Below are 19196 nucleotides of genomic sequence, written 5' to 3' on the forward strand. Positions count from 1 at the left end.
CAGTGTGGGGACACGGTCAAGAAGGCCAACCGCACCTTGTCCTGCATCCACAGATGCATTTCAAGCAGGTCAAAAGAGGTGATCCTCCCCCTCTATGCGGCACTGGTCAGGCCGCAGCTGGAGTACTGCGTCTAGCTCTGGGCGCCGCACTGCAAGAGGGATGTGGACAGCATGGAGAGGGTCCAGAGGAGGCCACTCGCATGGTCGGGGACAGCAGGGCAGGCCCTATGAAGGGAGGCTATGAGACCTGAACCTATTCAGCCTCCACAAGAGACGGCTGAGGGGGGATCAAGTGGCCTGTTACAAACTAGTCAGGGGGGACCAGCAGGCACTGGGGGAGTCCCTGTTCCCCCGAACACCACCAGGAGTGACCAGGAATAACGGTCACAAGCTGGCAGAGGGTAGGTTTAGGTTAGATATCAGGAGGCGCGACTTCGCGGTCAGGGCGGCTAGGGTCTGGAACCAACTTCCAAGAGAGGTGGTGCTGGCTCCTGCCCTGGGGGTCTTTAAGAGGAGGCTGGATGAACACCTTGCTCGTTTGACCCCAGTACTCTTTCCTGCCATGGCAGGGGGTCGGACTAGATGATCTGTTCAGTCCCTTCCGACCCTAGAAAATATGAAACTATTATAACAATTTGTCAACACCCCCCCACTACATTTTTTGTAGTTTTCTTGACAGAAATATGATTTTTTATTTTTTGACACATTTCTTAATGGAAAAGTTGTGCTTTTTCTGTGCATTAAATTGGAACTATTGGCATTTTTTTTTTTAATTATTTTTGACCAGTATTTGACTAGTCAGTTGACTGAACCTTATTTGACTGGTCAAATACACAACCCTACTCTGAATATTCCTGGTTTTCAAAAAGCAGAGTAAATCAGCCTATGATAAAACTCCCTGCTAGAGAGCTCCATATGGTCAAGCTGGCTAGTTTGAGGGTAGCTCTGACATCTATCTCTGCATAATCTTGTAGTCATCCTGGGCATGTTTGTGCCGTGTCAGACATGGGCCTAGTGAGTGCTGTTGTGAAACTCACTCTCTTTGCTCTTTTTTGCTCTGCATGGGCCAAAGAAATGTGCTGTCGCTGTCTTTTGGTATACACACAGCATGCACCCAGCACTAGTCTCTAGCAGTCAGCCTCATGCCTGCTCATGAGAACGATGCGGGATGCATCCAGCACCACTCTAACAGCAGGTACACGTCCTGTTTTGGTGACGTGGTGCACATGAAGTGAGAGTGAGTGGGTGAGGCCTTTTTTCACAGCAGCACTTCTGGGCATAGCCCAAGACAATGTGGATATGCCCATCCTCTGTCTGCTGCTCGTAGGCATGGACAGGAATTGATTTTAGATCTGGAGAGGGACTTAATTCTTCTAGCAAGCCTTGAACACAACCATTTGCCCGTTTGTCACTTCTTCTAGGGATGTGGCATAGGCAAATTAGCTCATTGTTTCTGGTAACACGTTCAAAAATGGAAGAGTTTAGAGTGCTGACATTTAAAATAGCCTGATTGGGCTTCGGCGTTAACACATTTTGCAGAATCGGTAGAACAGTTCACACTTCTTTTGGAGTTATTGTATCAAGCTGTCTGCATTTTGATTTACGTTCATTTCATATCGCAATGGGTTTTTTGTAATTTCAACTGTCAGGATGAGAGAACTATGCCTCAAAATATAAGTGTCCGTTAAAAAAAAGTTAACATGAAATTCAAGGAAAAGGGCAGTTGTGAAGCAGGTTACGTGGCTGCACAATTGAATTCTGCACAGGGCCTTGGCAAGAGTATTGTTAAATGTGCGGTTCTGCTCTGAGAACTGACTAAAAAGAATTATGGTAAAAATAACAGTTGTGGTGTCCACTGATATTGTATCTCAATCGTTCTAGATTAACTTTGCAAATAGGAAGACTTTTTTTTTGTTTCTAAATTCAACCCGGATTCAGAAAGTCATCTTGGGTTTCTTCTTTTTCTTGCATCATCACCAGAAATAAAAATTCAGAAATCCAAATTTAGCTCACAGTGACACAAGTCAACCCCACTGTCTTGAAATCCCCATTTCCACTCTCATTTGTACCTGCAAAACCCAACGTTCTCTCAGATTCTGCCAATCAGTTTGATTACACAGGATGTCACTGAATGCAAAATTTGCTTCACAGAAGCTTAATACTGATGATGACGCTTGAAATGGAAAGACCCCAGTGTGACTCACATCTGAGGGAAGCTTACAGGACTGGGAATTAAAGGGGGAAAATGGTTTTACTTATAAATAGAAGGAAATTTGAGATGGAATTTCTTCTGCTGTTATGCCAAGACGCAAAATGTTAAACTCTTTTGCTTCACCGGCCATTGCTGGTTAGAGACATCTTTCCTTAGGTGCATTGGCAGCTTTCCAAGGTAGAAAAATGGCATTGGCCCAGTCTGCTGTGACTGCAGACACTTTATGTGGAGGAGGACTTGCAGACGTAGGACTTCCCAGGAGAGATTGCTGTGGGTAGGGTATTATGTATTTAGTCCAGTAATTGCCGGAGGACTCAATCATGGTTGTGCTAGGCTCTATAAAACCACACAGTACGGTTCTTACCCCAGACAGCTTATGATGTATGTGCTGAGCCATAAACGCCTGGTCCTTTTCCCAGCACGTCCGTTGGAACGTGTCCACATCACTGCTGGCCCTGGTTTCTTGTTGGAGACCCCGTCAGCCATGGAAGTTGCAGCAAAACCCTTCTGCCATTGAATTTGCTCCATAGTTGGACTCCAGCCTCTAACATTTCTACTAACAAAAAATTGTATCCCTGGATTTTATGGGTTGGCTAGTAGAAACAGTCATCATCCTATGAATGTAACCAATGCATTGATGGCTGCATTAATCCACAGGCAGCCAGAAAAGAGACCTTTAAGAGGATACTTAAACTGTGGAACAGTGAATGTGGATATTGTGGGAAGCATCAAGTTAAATTCCTTCTCTGGAAGTCACGGCAGAGATCATGAGAGGGTGCAGTGGCTGTCAAAATTCCCTGGGGCGGTGCACAGAAAAATCAGTCCTTTCTCAGCATGCACAGTCTCCAGTTCTTCCTGGGCGCCAAAACACGGAAACAATTTCTGTGCTCAGCTCTAGGGCAGACTGCGTCCCTGACTCAGCGTCCACATGCTCAGCTTCCCTCCCATGCTTTCTGTAGTACAGTTATTTCATTTCCCTGCAGAAATCTGCAGCATATTTTGAAGGCTTGTGCCCTACATTCAGTTTAATATTTAATTACATCATTAGATAAGCTCTACTGATTGTTTTGTACTGGGAAAGGGGTAAGGAGGAAATTAATGGGGGGTGGGGAATAAGGGGTGGGGATACTGTGTATTTTAAAGGTTTTTGTTTTATAGTCTAAATAATTTACGTGGCTGACCGGTGTTGTAGCTAGAATATACCACATAGGGCCTGTTTTGGGTCGAGTTTAAGTGACCCGGAGTTGAGCACTGACTATGTGGAAGGCGATGGGGTGCCCAGCCCTGGTGGGAGCTTCTCTCTAAAGATCAGTGCAGAGGTGGTCTGTGAGTTGAAGGGGAGGACAGGAGGTGCCACAAGAAAACCAACACTGCATTGCACCAGTGACTGTGGAGGCAATCTGGATGCCAGTGCAGTCAAATGGATCTGGAAGTTATGTTCAGCCTCTTTTAAATGTGGATCTAGTTTGAACTCTTAGACACATAGGGGTGCTCAGGTCTCCCCCTGCTTTGAGGACTAGCCACTTCTACGGGTTTTGTGGTGTTGCTAATGGTCAGTGATCCAGAAAGAAGAGTGTTTCTGGATTCTGCATGGGAGATAGAGAGGACGGAGATGGGACTTTTCCTTCAGTATGTCCTAATCATCTCTGTCCCTCCTGTCTCTGTAGGCTTTCATACTGTGCCCCTCACTGTGGTATCAGAGTTCCCTGTAAAGAATGCGTGTCCAGCCAGCCTTTCATTGTTTACTGCCTTTTGCTCTCTAATTCTCTTAACTTTGCAGATTAGGAAAAGCAAAACCCATTTAGGATTTAATTAGGGTGAAGAGGAGCAAATACATTGCCAACAGCTGACATGAATGGGATGATGAGATGAGCTTGGAAGGAGGATAACAGCCTGCCTGTGAGAAAGGTAGAGGAGGCTCTGGGAAGGTCAGAGGAAGGAGGAAATGAGGTGAAAGGGAGACTGAGAGTAGATCCATTGGGATAAGTACATAGAAGCTTAATTTAGGTAAATCAAATCTCATCAACTTGGGTTCTAAACATCTTATTTGTTACAAATTACGCTCTTAAAGCCACGTGCAGTTCACTCTAGGCTGGGGCAGTGATCACGCAGAGCAGGTATCCAAAGTCAGATACAGAATCTTTATTCGCTGCAGCGAGGTGCCTCCAAGGAGGGACCCCGCCTACCAGACATAATACTATTTTATGCTTTGTTAGTACGTCAGCGTTAGTTCGTGATTAGCTCGTACTCGTAAAAATACTCAATCATCTATTAACTAAATCACTATTCTATCCAATCAAGTGGCACCGTGAGCGTGAACACCGAAGTTTAACTCTCGTGACTACACGCCCCATATATTTTTTGCCAAGACATATCTTATCTTACAAAAACAATCCTTGTACTGCCTTCAGGGTTTCTCTGTTGATGAGACTCCTCTGTTGACTGGATTCAGCTAGTTTCATATCTTATCAGTAACCCTTACACAGTACCCTTCTTCCCCCAGCCGTCTCGTAAGTGCTGTGTCCGCTTTAATGAAATGGAGGCGAAAGGACAAGGAAATGGCCTCACTTTAGCACTACAAGGCCTTGCGTTAGCTCTACAAGATTCATATACAACAATTTTAAGGGTTAAAACAGTAGTTCTCAACCATTTTAGACCCAATATATGCCTGCTTAGACTCAAGGCACCCTTCTCTGGGTTGTCTGGTGAATCCTGTTTGCACATCTAACTGTGCTAACATTTTGTGGCACCATGGTTGAAAGTCACTGGGTTAAAACAACAACAGCTTTCCTTGTTTTGTGGGGATAAGAAGAAAAAATGCTCCTCAGTCCACCCTGTTACTGCAGCTGACACACCAAGGACCTTGGCATACAATAGCCTGCAAAACACATTCACAACAGGAGCCTTAAATTTCTTGCTTTTGTGACTTTAATTCAGTTCCCTAATGCTGTTTTAATATTGTTTTTTTGTATTACAAAAGCCATTACTACAGCTTCCAGCAACATACTCAACCTTTTTTCAAAATAATTATGCCTTAAATCATTACAAGTGTTTCCAAATCAGTAGCTCTGTATGACTGCCTCCTTTTGAAAGCGTGCGCTAATATGGATTGGAATCTTAATGGCAGCATGAAAGAGCATCAGTATTGATGTGAAACATATGGTCTGGGTTTTCTTTATTGGCAGCTCTTCAGCATGAATGGAGTGTTTTTTTTGTTTGCTTTTTTCTTTTCTTTTTTTTAAATTAAGGTCGTGCCTTGCGACAGAAAGAGCAGATCTCTCATGTTTGCCTTGTAGATGGCGGAGTTACACTGTACTAGGAGTGTTAGGGATAATCACGCAGGTGCTTCAGTTGTACGTGCTTTTCGTACATGCAGATATGTACCTCTGCTGAATTTCATCTCGACTCATCCAGAAGTGTCTGCACGAGCTCTCTGGAATTTCTCCAGCCCCCTTTGCCAGCCGGCTGTCTCTGTCCTGGTGGGCTAGCCCCAGCCTCAGGGTTTTGCTTGCTGTTTCACCCATGTTGGTGAGAGAAACTTCTCTGTGATTCCTGCCATATTTTTCAATCTTCAGATGCGTCTTCTAGCTTCAGTTGTTCTCTTGCTGTTTACAAGCATTTCTGTCCTTTTGTACCTGCTCTTTTTAATGTCTCTCTCACTGTTTGCTCTTTGGTGGATAGTGATTTCTCTTATGTTGAATAGCCAGATTTATTGACCAAAGGGGAAAATGTTCCTTGAATAAAGCTTGATGGAAACCGAAACAGGATGTGAGTGTATCCATAGTGGTATTGAAACAGGAAGTCAGGGCATCATTTTTCTGTGTAATATTTTTATCTGCATTCATACTGTCTTTATCAGAAGTACCCGAACATCTCTCCTATCTGGCCATGAGTTCTAAAACAAGGTCTTAGTTTCCTTTGAAATTAAAATTGGAAAGGTAGAATCACATTGAATAATTGTGAGGGGTAGAAACAACTATTTAATGGCCACGAACCACGTCCTCCTGCTCAGTGCAAATAATTATGATGTCACAGGGATAACGGAGACCTGGTAGGACTCCACCCATGACTGGACCACGGGTAGAGATGGCTATACCCTGTACAGGAGGTATCGTGTAGATAAAAGGGGCGAGGGTGTAGCTCTATATGTTAAGGAAAGCTACATGTCCCTGCAAGCTGATATTGGCGACCAGGGTGGACGACTGGAGACCCTCTGGGTTAAAATTTGTGGGGAACATGGCACAGGGGCACAACGGTGGGAGTCTACTACAGACCTCCCACCCAAAGCTTGACCAGGAGTTCGCCTGGGAACTGGCTGAGGCCTCATGCTCCAGGACCATGGTTGTCATGGGTGACTTCAGTTACCCGGACATCTCATGGGAGGATCACTCAGCAAAAATCCAAGTGGTCTCAAAGCTTCCTCCTGTGCATGGATGACCTCTACCTGACTCAAGAAGTCTATGGGCCAACAAGAGGCAAAGCACTGCTCCACCTGGTACTGGCTATGGGGGATGACCTAATCGGCGACCTAGTGATTGATGGGAAGCTGGGTGGCAGTGACCATGAGCTGATCAACTTCACCATCCGCTGTAAAGCTGGCAAGTTAGGCAGCACATGGAAGTCCTTGACTTCAGAAAAGCTGACTTTGACAAGCTCAGGAGGCTGGTCAGTGAGTCCCTAAGGGACCATGATCCCAGGGAGATGGGAGTTCAAGAAGAGTGGTTGCTCCGCAAGGGAGCGATCCTCAATGCACAAGCTAAGTCTATTCCATCTCAGAGGAAAGGCAGCAAGAAGGCACAGCAGCCCTCCTGGCTTTCCAGGGACCTAGCAGACCTCCTGAGGCTAAAAAGAGAAGCCTACAAAGGCTGGAGGATGGGATTCACCTCCAAGGAGAATTATTCTGCGCTCGTCTGGTCCTGCAGGGAGCAAACCAGGAAAGCCAAGGCTGCAACTGAACTCCAACTAGCTTTGAGCATCAAGGACAATAAAAAGTCCTTTTTTAGATATGTGGGGAGCTGAAGGAAAAGCAAGGGCAACATTGGACCCCTGCTGAACCAAATGGGACAACTGACAACTGACGCCAAGGAAAAAGCCAACTTATTAAATGGATGTTTTGCATCAGTCTTTCATCAGTCCCACGGAACGCCCATGCCTGCTATGAGACAGGGAGGTCTGGGTGGGGGAGATCCCCTGCCCTCCATAAATGGTGACCTCGTGAAGGAACACCTTGAGAAGCTAGATACCTTCAAGTCAGCCGGCCCTGACAATCTGCACCCCAGGGTACTCAAGGAGCTGGCGAGCGTCATAGCCCAGCCCCTAGCACAGGTCTTTGAAAACTCCTGGCGCTCTGGTGTAGTGCCTGAAAACTGGAAGAAGGCCAATGTGGTGCCTATCTTCAAGAAAGGGAGGAAAGTGGATCCGGCTAACTATAGGCCCATCATCCTGACTTCTATCCTGGGGAAGGTCTTAGAAAAGTTTATTAAAGAGGCCATCCTTAATGGACTGGCCGATGCCAACTTCCTGAGGGATAGCCAGCACGGGTTTGTTGCAGGTAGGTCTTGCTTGACCAATCTCATTTCCTTCTACGATCAGGTGACCTATCACCTGGACAAGGGAGAAGAGATTGATGTCATATATCTTGGCTTCAAAAAAGCCTTTGATCTGATATCCCATGATCACCTCTGGGCGAAACTGGCCAATTGTGGCCTTGGGTCCACCACAATCCACTGGCTGGGGAATTGATTCTGTGGCGGGCCAGTAGGGGGCACTCCTGCATTGAGCCACCCACCTCCCTGCGCCCGACCACCGTCCAGGATCCGAGTGCCTCCCTAGGGGCGCCTTGCGTCCGGCTGACCCCTTCCTGGAGCACACTCGCTAGCCTGGGGGTAACGTAGCTGCCACCACCCTGAGAAGGGACTCTCTCGGCCCTGTGTCCTCGGGGAAACACAGGCCTAACAGTCCTACGAGTACTCAACCCAGTACAGGCACTTGGGGCACTTCCCCAAGTCGGGGGTCAAAAAGGAAAGTCTCCCTTAGTCCGCAGACCTAAGGGGCCTCTCAGGTGTAATTTAGACCCACCCCTCAATATGTCTCCTACACCGGTCACAAAGGAGAACTTTATTGATTACAGGGGTAGGGTGAAAATAGGGTACAAGATAGAGCAATATCATAGAAATCCCATCAAGCAAACCAGTCTGGTTGAGGTAGCCTTTGGTCACGCATCGGAGTTACTGCCAGCTAGATATCTACCCAGATCTCGAGTAGCTTACTCACAAGCGTCATCCCAAGGCTGTTGCAGGCCGTTCCTGGTTCGTGAGTTATGGGGGAGAGAACCAGTTTCAGATGGTAAAGCTCCTCTGAGTCCCCCACATGGCTGCTGCTCCTTCATCCCGTGACCTCGTTCACCTGGTCCAACGGAGGCCAGCACCTGTTGGCTGTCGGCCAACCAATTTGAAATACATCACTAGTTGCCGGGCAGACTCTAGCCCACCAGGTAGATGCCCCTCACCCAGGTAGCGGATACCAGTCCCGTGGGCAGAGGGAGCAGGTTCCCCCTCCCTCAGGACTGCAGCCAGCTCAGATTACCTAAAGAGAGAGGATAAAGGTGTGTCTCTTCTGCTGGGCTCATCCTCATCACATTGTCACAGCACAGAGATTTTGGGGAGAAACAAAGGTGGCTTCCTGCCGCAGGCTCCGTGGTCGGACCCAGAGGGTTGTAATTGATGGCAGTCACTCATCGTGGTACTCTGTGACCAGTGGGGTCTCCCAAGGCTCTGTCCTTACTGGGTCCATACTGTTCAATATCTTCATTAATGATGTGGACATTGGAGTCAGAAGCAGACTGGCCAAGTTCGCCGATGACACCAAACTGTGGGGCAAAGCATCCACGCCAGAAGATAGGCGGGTGATCCAGGCTGACCTGGACAGGCTCAGCAAATGGGTGGACGAGAACCTGATGGTGTTTAACACCGAAAAATGCAAGGTTCTCCATCTTGGGAGGAAAAACCTGCAGCACCCTTATAGGCTCGGCAGTGCTACGCTGGCTAGCACTACGAATGAAAGGGACTTGGGGGTCATCATCGACCACAAAATGAATGTGAGCCTGCAATGTGACGCTGCGGCTACTAAAGCGACCAAAAAGCTGGCTTGCATCCATACATGCTTCTCAAGCACATCCCGGGACGTCATTCTCTCCTTGTACTCGGCCTTGGTGAGGCCGCAGCTGGAGTACTGCATCCAGTTTTGGGCTCCACAATTCAAAAAGGATGTGGAGAAGCTGCATAGTTTCATAGTTTCTAGGGTCAGAAGGGACCTGAGCAGATCATCGAGTCTGACCCCCTGTCATGGCAGGAAAGAGTACTGGGGTCAAACAACCCTGGCAAGGTGTTCATCCAACCTCCTCTTTAAGACCCCCAGGGCAGGAGCCAGCACCACTTCTCTTGGAAGTTGGTTCCAGACCCTAGCTGCCCTGACCGGGAAGTGGCACCTCCTGATGTCTAGCTTGAGAGAGCCCAGAGGAGAGCCACACACATGATCAGAGGTCAGGAAAACAGACCTTACGATGACAGGATGAGAGCCATGGGAGTCTTTAGCCTGGAAAAGCGCAGGCTCAGGGGTGATCTGATGGCCACCTATAAGTTTATCAGGGGTGACCACCAGGATCTGGGGGAACGTCTGCTCACCAGAGCGCCCCGAGGGATGACGAGGTCGAACAGTCACAAACTCCTGCAAGACCGTTTCAGGCTGGACATAAGAATTTCTTTACTGTCCGAGCCCCCAAGGTCTGGAACAGCCTGCCAGCGGAGGTGGTTCAAGCACCTACATTGAACACCTTCAAGAGTAAATTGGATGCTTATCTTGCTGGGATCCTATGACCCCAGCTGACTTGCTGCCCTTTGGGCAGGGGGCTGGACTCGATGATCTTCCAAGGTCCCTTCCAGCCCTGATGTCTATGAAATCTATAATTTTGCTTCCTGTTGTCAGCGAGGTTGACTTTACTTGCATGTGTGATGTCATTGGTTAATATTGTCAACTTGTCTCTCAAAGTTTGTTGCACCACATGACATTTCCCTGCCAATCTTGAATCAGTCTGTTTCTCATATGTGCAGAAATCATATTGTATGTATCATAAATTAAGCCAAATACAACTGTATTGTGGTATGCACATATAACCTGAAAATCTGTCTTCTCTCCACACTGTGACAGTGTCTGCATCATAAGGCTTTTCACCCGAATGAGCCCTTGCCACCTATTGAACAGCACCTTATTGACATGTTGGAGACCCCTCAGGAAGTGAAAGAAAGATGCCAGACTTCTCTTGAAAAAATAAAGTCACTTTTCCCCCTAAAGGAAGCTGGAAAGAAAAAACAGCAGAAAACTGCCCAAGATATCTTCCGAGACAAGTAAGTGGAAGGGTTTGTATGGATTTTTTAAATACATGGGTCCTGAATTGTTTTGGATTCTGTCTGTAGGGTGTTGTCGTTTGAAATCTTTTTGTCGTGAGATCACTCAGTTATGGTATGATAAAGGATATGCGGACAGAGGATTTTGTGGTACCAAAGCATCTCTTGGTAGAGTCCCTTATGATAGTGTGCCTAGAGTGTTAATTTTCTCGTGGTCTATCTGTTTTTGGCTCCAGTCTCTAGCTCCAGGGCGTAGAAGGTCCAGTCTGTATTTGTTGTCCAGCAGTAATAGCAACAGGGTTTGAACATGGACAACAAAAGGTCTCGCTTAGTTTAAGATCAGGCTTATCATGCAGCTTCCAGTTTTAATGGGTTGGCATCTCTAATAGATGAGCTATTACTTGCAACAATGCTGTGTTACAGGTGGATTTAAATTTAAACTACAGTAGTCAGAGCTGGATTTGGGCTTTTAGGGGTCCCAGTATAGTGGATCTAGCTTTTAAGGATCCCAGGGAAGCTGTGCTATATGAGGGTCTCCAGATTCCCTTCCTATACATCCTTATATCCCTGTGCCTAATTTAATATCTTAAACTTGTAAACCCTCTGGGATGGGGATCCCAACCAGCTTTTTTCTTTCCATTTTCAACAGCAGGGCTAATTGTTTGCCTCCACCTCTGCCACAGGGGAGCTGCTTCAGGACTGGGAGTCGTCACAGCTAGATTAAGCTGATATTTCCTCTCCCTTCCTGGAGTTCAACAGGCAGGAACCTGTTACACGAAAGAAATGTCTGAGCCGCTAATGCTACCGAATCCCTGTGTTGACATAATTTAGCGTTCTTATCTAGACCGTCCCAAATGAGGAGATTCAGAAGTTGAAGTTAGCTTCATGCTCCTAACTCACGATGTTGATATTGCAAGGGGCCTTACAGCAGTCATAGAGAAGTAGGGCTGGAAGGGACCTCCGGAGGTCTCGTCTAATCCAGCCTCCTGCCTGAGGCAGGATATCCCCATCCAAACCATCCTGTGTAAGTCTGTTGTCTAGCCTCTTAACAAAATGAGCACATCTGATTTTGGGTTGTGCTGTACAGACTACGGTGGTGTGGTACATGGCCACCTTACTTCCAAGCAGCCTTTGTTTTGTAAGAATGTGCAGTAGCTTTATAAATTTATGGACGTATTTTTAGAACAAATATGGAGATATACTTAAAAAAAACCCATGCATTACTGTGTGCCATTCATGAATCTACTCATCTGTGACAGTGACTATCATCTGTGATGATTAGCCTGCTCATCTGTGATGGTGACTATTTTTTGCCCAAACCCAGGTTGTCACGTACCTCACCTTCTTTTCCACTCACTGCTTTGACAGTGAAACTGGTCTTTTTTTGTTTTAAGCACTGTGCATGTGTGCTGCTGTTCAGACCAAATTCACTGAGCATGAATTAATAAACCCTACCGTACTCCTGATGCAAAGACAGTCAGATGCTAAGTTAGAAACAGGAGATGGATCACCTGGGAGAGAGAATTTGAAGAGAAACATGTGAATGATCATTGGGAATTGTTTGAAGATGTTTTACTAGATGCCCCAAAACTTCAATCTGACAAGAAAGAGGGCTGTGTTGGTTAAAATTGATTTGACTTGAAGGTGAAATAAAGGAAAAGTTGATAGAAATGGATAGAAATCAGTAGGTATAAGCTGTAGAAAATTGACAAGGAAACGCAAAAGCATGCAAGGAAAAATGTATGGCCAGAAGGATTATGGGCAATAAAAAAGGTATAAGTTCTGGGGATTTTTTTATGCATGTAAGAAATGAAAGGAACTTTGAATTAGTCCATTCCTAAATAGAAATGGGGGAATTGTTAAACTAAAGGAGAAGCAGTCAATAAATACTTCTGTATGTGGAAAAAAGTGAAGTGATATAGCCCTATCATATAATGGTGATGAAGCACTATATGCTGCAAAAGTAGCTAAGAAGAGTACTAAACCACAGCTGTTAAGATTAGACCTCTTTAAATCAGCAGATGCAAGTACCTTAAATTCAGGAGTTTTAAAAGATCAGATAGCTGAGCTCTCTGGATCATTAATGCTGACTTTTCATTCGTAGAAAGGTGGTGAAATTAGCTTTCTTGCGGCCCTTTGGAAGGTGGTAACACTCAAAAAGGGTAGATGTGATGACCTGAGTAATTACAGGCCTGTCAGTTTGACTTAGATCCCAGGCAAAATAATGGAACAGCTCATACAGGTCTCAATTAATAAAGAATTAAAAGAGGGTAATATAATTAATGCTAGTCAACATGGGTTACTGGAGGGTAGATCATGTCAAACTAACTATATAATGTTTTATGAGGTTACAGATTTGATTGATAACAGTAATAATTTTAATGTAATAGACTTCTGCTAGACATCTGACTCTGTACCGGATGGTTTTTGAAATAAGGAAGTGGAATGACACCCATGACGTGGTTTTACAAACTGGCAAGACAACAGGTTTTGAGTGGAATTGTAAATGGGGAAACCGGGGGCAGGTTTCTGTTGGAGTTCCTTGCGTGTCTGTTTTTGGTCCTCCTAATATTTGTATTGCTCACCTGCTAGGAAATATAAAATTATTCTTGATAAAGCTTGCAGGTGAGACAAGGGCACAAAGAGGGGCAAGCAAATAATGAACAGAACAGGTCGCAGAGAGAGAGCTGTCGTTATTGCTTGATGAACTGGATGCAGTCAAACAAGATGCGTTTCAGTACAGCCAAATGTAAGCTCCTGCATCTAAGAACAAAGAATATAGGTCATGCCTATCAGATGATGGACAGCATCTCTAAATTCAGACAGCACCTATAAGATATTGGAAAGCAGTGACGCTGAAAACATCTTAAGGATCGTGGTGAATAATCAGGTGAATCTGAGTTGTGATGTAGCACTGTGGCTCCAAATCTAATGCAGTCCTTGGGGAGCAGAGTACTATTAAGTGAGGAGTAAGGAAATTATATCACTTTTGCAGTTATCTGGAGCTCTGCATGCACTTCTGATGTCTAGACTTGAGGAATGATGTTGATAACTTGGCGAGGGTTCACATAAGAGCCCGCAGAATGAATAAAAGATTGGAATACATGCCTTGTAAGAAAAGACTTAAGGAATGCAATCTGTTCAGTATATCAGTGAGAATGTATAGGGCTGGTTTGACCCGGTCTGTAAGTACCTACGTGGAGAGCAGTAAATTGAGGATAAAATTCCCTTCATTCCAACAGACAAAAGATCCCCTGGTTGGAAATTGAAGGTAGACAAATTCAAACTAGAAATACAGTATACATTTCTACGAGCGAGGGCACTTAACCTCAGCAGTTTACCAAAGGCGGTGATAGATTCTCTGTCAATGGAAAATTTTAAAGCAAGATTGTCTTTATAAATGTTGTGCTGAGTTCACCCGTAGCTATGGGATTGGAAGCCGGTATTAATTTAGGACCATCTCCTGCCTGCACTGTGTAGGAAGTAAAGCAAGTGGTGTTTAATGTGTATCACTGCTCTTTAAAACAAGGTATTACATGTTGCATCGGAGGCATCAGTACAGGTAAGATGCTGGTTCAGGACAGAAGTCGTATTTCAAGCATGGGTCTGTGATCCAGTAGATCAGATACCTGACTTTCCTGTTCCTCGTTGTGCCACTGACACTGTGTGGCCGCAAGGAAGTCATTTCATTGCTTAATTTTGTCATTTTCTGGGGCTGCTTTGTACGCCTTTTTCATATGTGCAGATACAAAGTGGATCTGGTTATGATTTATATTGATCTGTATTGATATAAATACATTTATCAGGAATCATGAATACTAGTCTTATAGCTTAAAACAGCGTGTCTCAGCCTTTTAAGATTCAGGACACCCCACTGTAACATTTTTGAATTTTGCAGTTTCCCCAGCTGGGAACCACTGCTGCACTGCCTCGGTTTACCGTGTCGGGTCTCAACCGGAGAGTTGTCGGTGCTGCAGGCGAGCGGAGCTGCCCCGCGCTCCTCAGGCTCAACCCAACCAGGGAGGGTCGGGCAAGAGCATGGGCTCACGCCTTCGGTAGGGTTATCGGATAAGTTTAAAGCAGGCAGGAGAGCCAACTCATGAACGGACCAGGACCCATCCTGGTCCATTCCCGCACAGCATCTCCTAGAAACAGAGGCGTGTGGAGCAGATGAAACTCTGTTTCTGGGAGGAGCATGGGGGAAAAGGATGGGTAAGGACGGAGGCATGAGGAGGCCCCACTTCAGGCTAAAGAGATAACCTTAATGTCGAAGGAATGCATGCTCATGCTGCAGCCTTTCCTAGTTTAGCTGTGCATAAGCCACACGGGACGGTTGAACCTGGCTGCTGTGGTGCCCGCATTGTGATCTCGCAGCACCCCAGCTGAGAATCACTGGCTTAAATGCTGTTCATTGGGAGGCTCCCATCTAAGTACTGGCTTGATTCAACTGTACTTAGATTTTGAGATCTAAGGGGGTCACGCAAGGCATTACGGTTTCATGCATACAATGTATTCCAAGTAGGCATTCAAAACGTAATGGAAATTTCAGTGCTCACTATTCATTTTTATTTTCCTTGGCAAGAAATCTGGTAAAACAAAGGGACTGTTCCTTTCACTGTCTTGGGTTTGACTTGAAGGTGTTGCACAGTATCAGGAAAGTTTTATATAAAACCTAAAAGTGGGTGTAAAATTCCAGTCTTTTAAATTAAACTCAGGGTATAGAGACGTGTAACAACTGGGGCAGTATCGAAGGACACCGATGCCGGCTGTTGTTGTGCAGCTGTTAGCATCTGATGAAGTGAGCTCTTGCTCATGGCAGCTTGTGCATCTCTGATTCAGTTTTCTATAAAGTGCATCTCTACTTTGCCTTATGCCTGCCTTCAGACTAACATGGCGAACTGCCTCTTTTTTCACTTCTTTGTGATTCTGCTGCCGTACAGGTGGAACAAAAACCACTCCTAATATTAACCTTCCTTCAGGCTCAAAGTTAGGGTGATTGAGCTAATACTTATCACTGCAAGCCCCAGCAGGCCTAACAATTAGAGCAGCAGCTCCCTCTCCTGTTGTGAAGTGGCTAAAAACTTCATTTGTCCATACCTTGTCATGGACACCTCCCTTAGTTTTCCTCAAACAGCAGTTGCAGTTGTCACATTGTTAAATTGCATCTCACCAGTCAATATATAATAGGCAACAGGTAACGTTCAAGAGCGAAATCCTGGGCTGATGGAAGTCGGTATACATCCATGGGTTCAGGTGTACTACTGTCACGGCAGATTGGGACCTAAATATTTCTGTGTCACGTTGTCACAGCTGTTATCCTGTTCATAACTTCCAAAAAACATTTTATAGCATTAAGAGGGAGAAGAAAACAGTGAGGCGCTAGCAAGGGTGAATAGCAGGGTTTGAGAGATTTTTCTTGCGGGATCGTCGGGCCGTTATTTTGCCCGTTATCCCGGGATTGCAACATGCTCGAGAAGTGGGTGTGAATGCTTGGACCCCCTGAGCGCAGCCACCTGCACTTCCTCTGCTTCACCGGTGACTGTATAGGAGGCACGGACCGAAGGAGACGTTCATCCAAGGTCAGGCAGAAAGTCTGGGAGCAAAGCAAGTTATCCTTCATCCCCCTCCCACGGTTTACCCACAAGGTCACCCTTTCTCTGTGCAAGTAGAGAGCCAGAGTGATAAGTCACCTTATATCAGATGACAGGCAGTGTGGAGGAGAAGGGATCTCATCCCAGCACTGACACAAGTAGGGGAACAGCAAAGACAGGCAGCGATACGAACTGGGGGAGGAGGGAGAGGCCTGGTCTGCGGCGTGGGCAGAAGCACACGGTGGAAATGGATGGTGACTTTTTGACATCTGAGTAAGAGCTCGTGACTGATGACGCTCATGCAAGTTTTAAAGCCAGTTCCTGGTTGCAAGGTATGCAAAATAACGCCTGACCCTGACTTCTTTTTCTTGTCCTTGCTTTTTCAGGCACCTGCTTGTCTTCACTCTGGTTTCAGGACTTTTTCAGATAACCCTTTTATTTGACTCCAGTTTAGATTTCTTTGAAAAGTTGTTTATGAGTGCTGTAATTTAGATAACAATTACTGTTATCGCTTGGTTGCTCTCAATCATTCTTAACCTAAAATTATTCTTCTCTTTCAGTAGCCTCCTGCATTTATGTTCAAGAACAAAGATATTGCATGTCATTTTGTTCTTTGATTTCATCCCCCCTCCCCTTGTTGTTAGCTAGGCTTTTTTTCTCCCATTGCTAAGATGTGCTCTTAAAGTTTGGCATAGTATGTGATGCAGGTCAATTCTTGGTTTGAGACTTCGCCTTGAAATAAGTTAGCTGGGAGGACAAAGCGAGTAGGTAGCCTAAAACCACAATTAGTTTTTTTTTAAATTACAAGTGGTCTTTTGAAAGCAGTTTGAGAGAAACTGTAAGGTCGTCCTGAGAGAGATCTCGCATAGCTAATTGGGGTTTGTCTAGCGAGTTTTGACAGCTGTAAGTGGAAGTTTATAAAGCTCTCATGAATGCTGATGGAGAAGATGGGTTATTAGACTCAGAAGTCTCTGTGTACACAGATATCTAATAGCTATCAATTCCAAGACAGGAACTAGCAAATAATTTTTGAAGGGTAAATGGATTTCTTACTTAAATGTTAAGTTTCCATTACCTGCACTGTCAATTTCATCTTTAAAAAGAGTCTGATGTGAATGCTAACTATCACGAACATGCCCTAACACAGAGCGGGGCTGCTTTTGTACGCAGGCTTCAAATCAGGTGGGTTGGCAGGATCCCGTGTTCTTGGTGATGGGGAGAAAAGACCCGTGGCCAAAATCAGCTCCAGAATATGCAGGCCCATAATCCGTGACCTGCGGTGAGAATCGCCTTCGCTTACGCTGGGTTAAATCCATGCGTTGTTTCTGCCGTGTGTCCTCACACTACCTGTAGGAGAACAAGGCAAGACTGGTTATTAGCTCAGAGACAATCCTACAGCTAAAGTTTCACTGACGATCTCTTTTCACAGAATGAATTTCACCAGTACACTGACTGGCTGGCAGGATGGTTTGCTTTGATTTAATATTTTGTCACCTTCATTTCCAGCAACGGAGAGGGCCCCAGTGCTACAAAGGCAGAAGCTGAGGATAAAGAAGGCAGCGTTAGCATTGCAAAGCTTGCTCAAGGCAATGTCACCTCCGTAAGCAAATCTTTACAAATCTTGTTTCTAAAGGGTAAAGAATAATTCTAGAGCTTCCCATGGGCAGTTTTCTTGGGCACAGACAGATGGCCAGTTACACTGCTTTAACCTGCGGTGCGGGAGGATTTATCTCTGGTAAGTGCTCAGCATCTGATCCCCTGTAACTGTTGGGCTGCTTCTCTCCTATCCCACAACCTACACCATAATGATTAGCCCTTAATGAAACAGAAATTATTGTGGAATAGCTTCCAATGACTGCAGGGCAGAGCAGACAGTTGAAACTGGTCCAGTGGGTTCATCTGACTTTATTTCATCTGTATATTTAGTTTCTGCCTATTCCCCGATATCTTAACCGAAGTGCAGTTTAATGAAGGGGGTCATTTCATGTATGCAAAATATGTGATTAAAATGTTGTCTGCCTGAGAATTTTAAGACCATCTGTTGTTGGATGTAAAATGAATTTGGTGCCTTTATATATATCTTAGCATATTTTCCAGTAAGCCTTAATTGCCTTTAGGGTAAATTCTTCTCTTCCTACACGCATAAAGCTCTCAAGAGTAACTCCATAGGTACAAGGAAAGCCGAATCCCAGAGTTGAGAGCCACGATTAGATGTAAGAACAGAATATTTGTTTTAGGTTTTCTCTTGTAGCTCTTGCAAAAAAAAGCCCCCATGTATTCCATTTTTACAAATCTGATATGATTTTACAAATCTAATATGATTTCATAATCTATTGTTTGTGTGGGCTGGGAATAAAAATCATAACAGTTTAGTCTCATAGCAGGATTAAACCAAATTTAATTTAGCTTCACATATGTTAGACTTTACCAGCAGGCAAAGATGTTGGAGCCCTTCATTTTTCTTTACCTGCTTGATGCTGGTAGCAGGTAAAATAGTTATTTAATATAAATTAATATAAGAGGGATCTCTTGATTCTTTTCCATTGTATGATTTTTGAAGTGTGTGATACATAATGAAAAAAGGCAAAGGCCTGTGCCTGTTTCAATACCAACACCAATTGTTGTTTTCTAATAGCATAGTGTAATCACTGGTATATGGGCTTCCAAACAAGCGATTTATTGGGAGATCTGTGCAAGACTCGTCTGAGTAAAGTATTAAAATAGAGAATCAATTGGGAAGAATTTTGACTTTAGTGAACAGAAGCTAAAGACACCCTTTTTCTGAAGCGAAAAGGGATGTGGGTATGTGAGAAGCGTCTACATGCTAATTGAATATATTAAAAAGGTATTGGGGGAAAAAAGTGTGTGTGTGTATATATATATGTGTGTGTGTGTGTATATATATATGTGTGTGTGTATATATATTATATATATATTTATATAAATAAATGTATATATGTGTGTGTGTATATATATATATATATATTAAAA

General features: G+C 44.8%; 1 protein-coding gene across 7 annotated transcripts in view; it reads left to right on the top strand.

The window, feature by feature from the left end:
• XRCC5 (X-ray repair cross complementing 5) overlaps positions 1 to 19196 on the top strand; it is a 91962-nt gene that overhangs the window by 51908 nt on the left and 20858 nt on the right. For all 7 annotated transcript variants that reach the window (XM_090046095.1, XM_090046092.1, XM_090046094.1 and 4 more), the window contains 2 exons: positions 10418 to 10614; positions 17712 to 17805. In XM_090046095.1, coding sequence (XP_089902221.1) covers positions 10418 to 10614; positions 17712 to 17805 — 291 coding nt within the window. The remainder of the gene's footprint in view (positions 1 to 10417; positions 10615 to 17711; positions 17806 to 19196) is intronic.

This window comes from Crocodylus siamensis, chromosome 4 (genome assembly GCF_052110815.1).
Source record: "Crocodylus siamensis isolate JL-2025a chromosome 4, ASM5211081v1, whole genome shotgun sequence".
In the NCBI taxonomy this organism is placed as follows: Eukaryota; Metazoa; Chordata; order Crocodylia; family Crocodylidae; genus Crocodylus; species Crocodylus siamensis.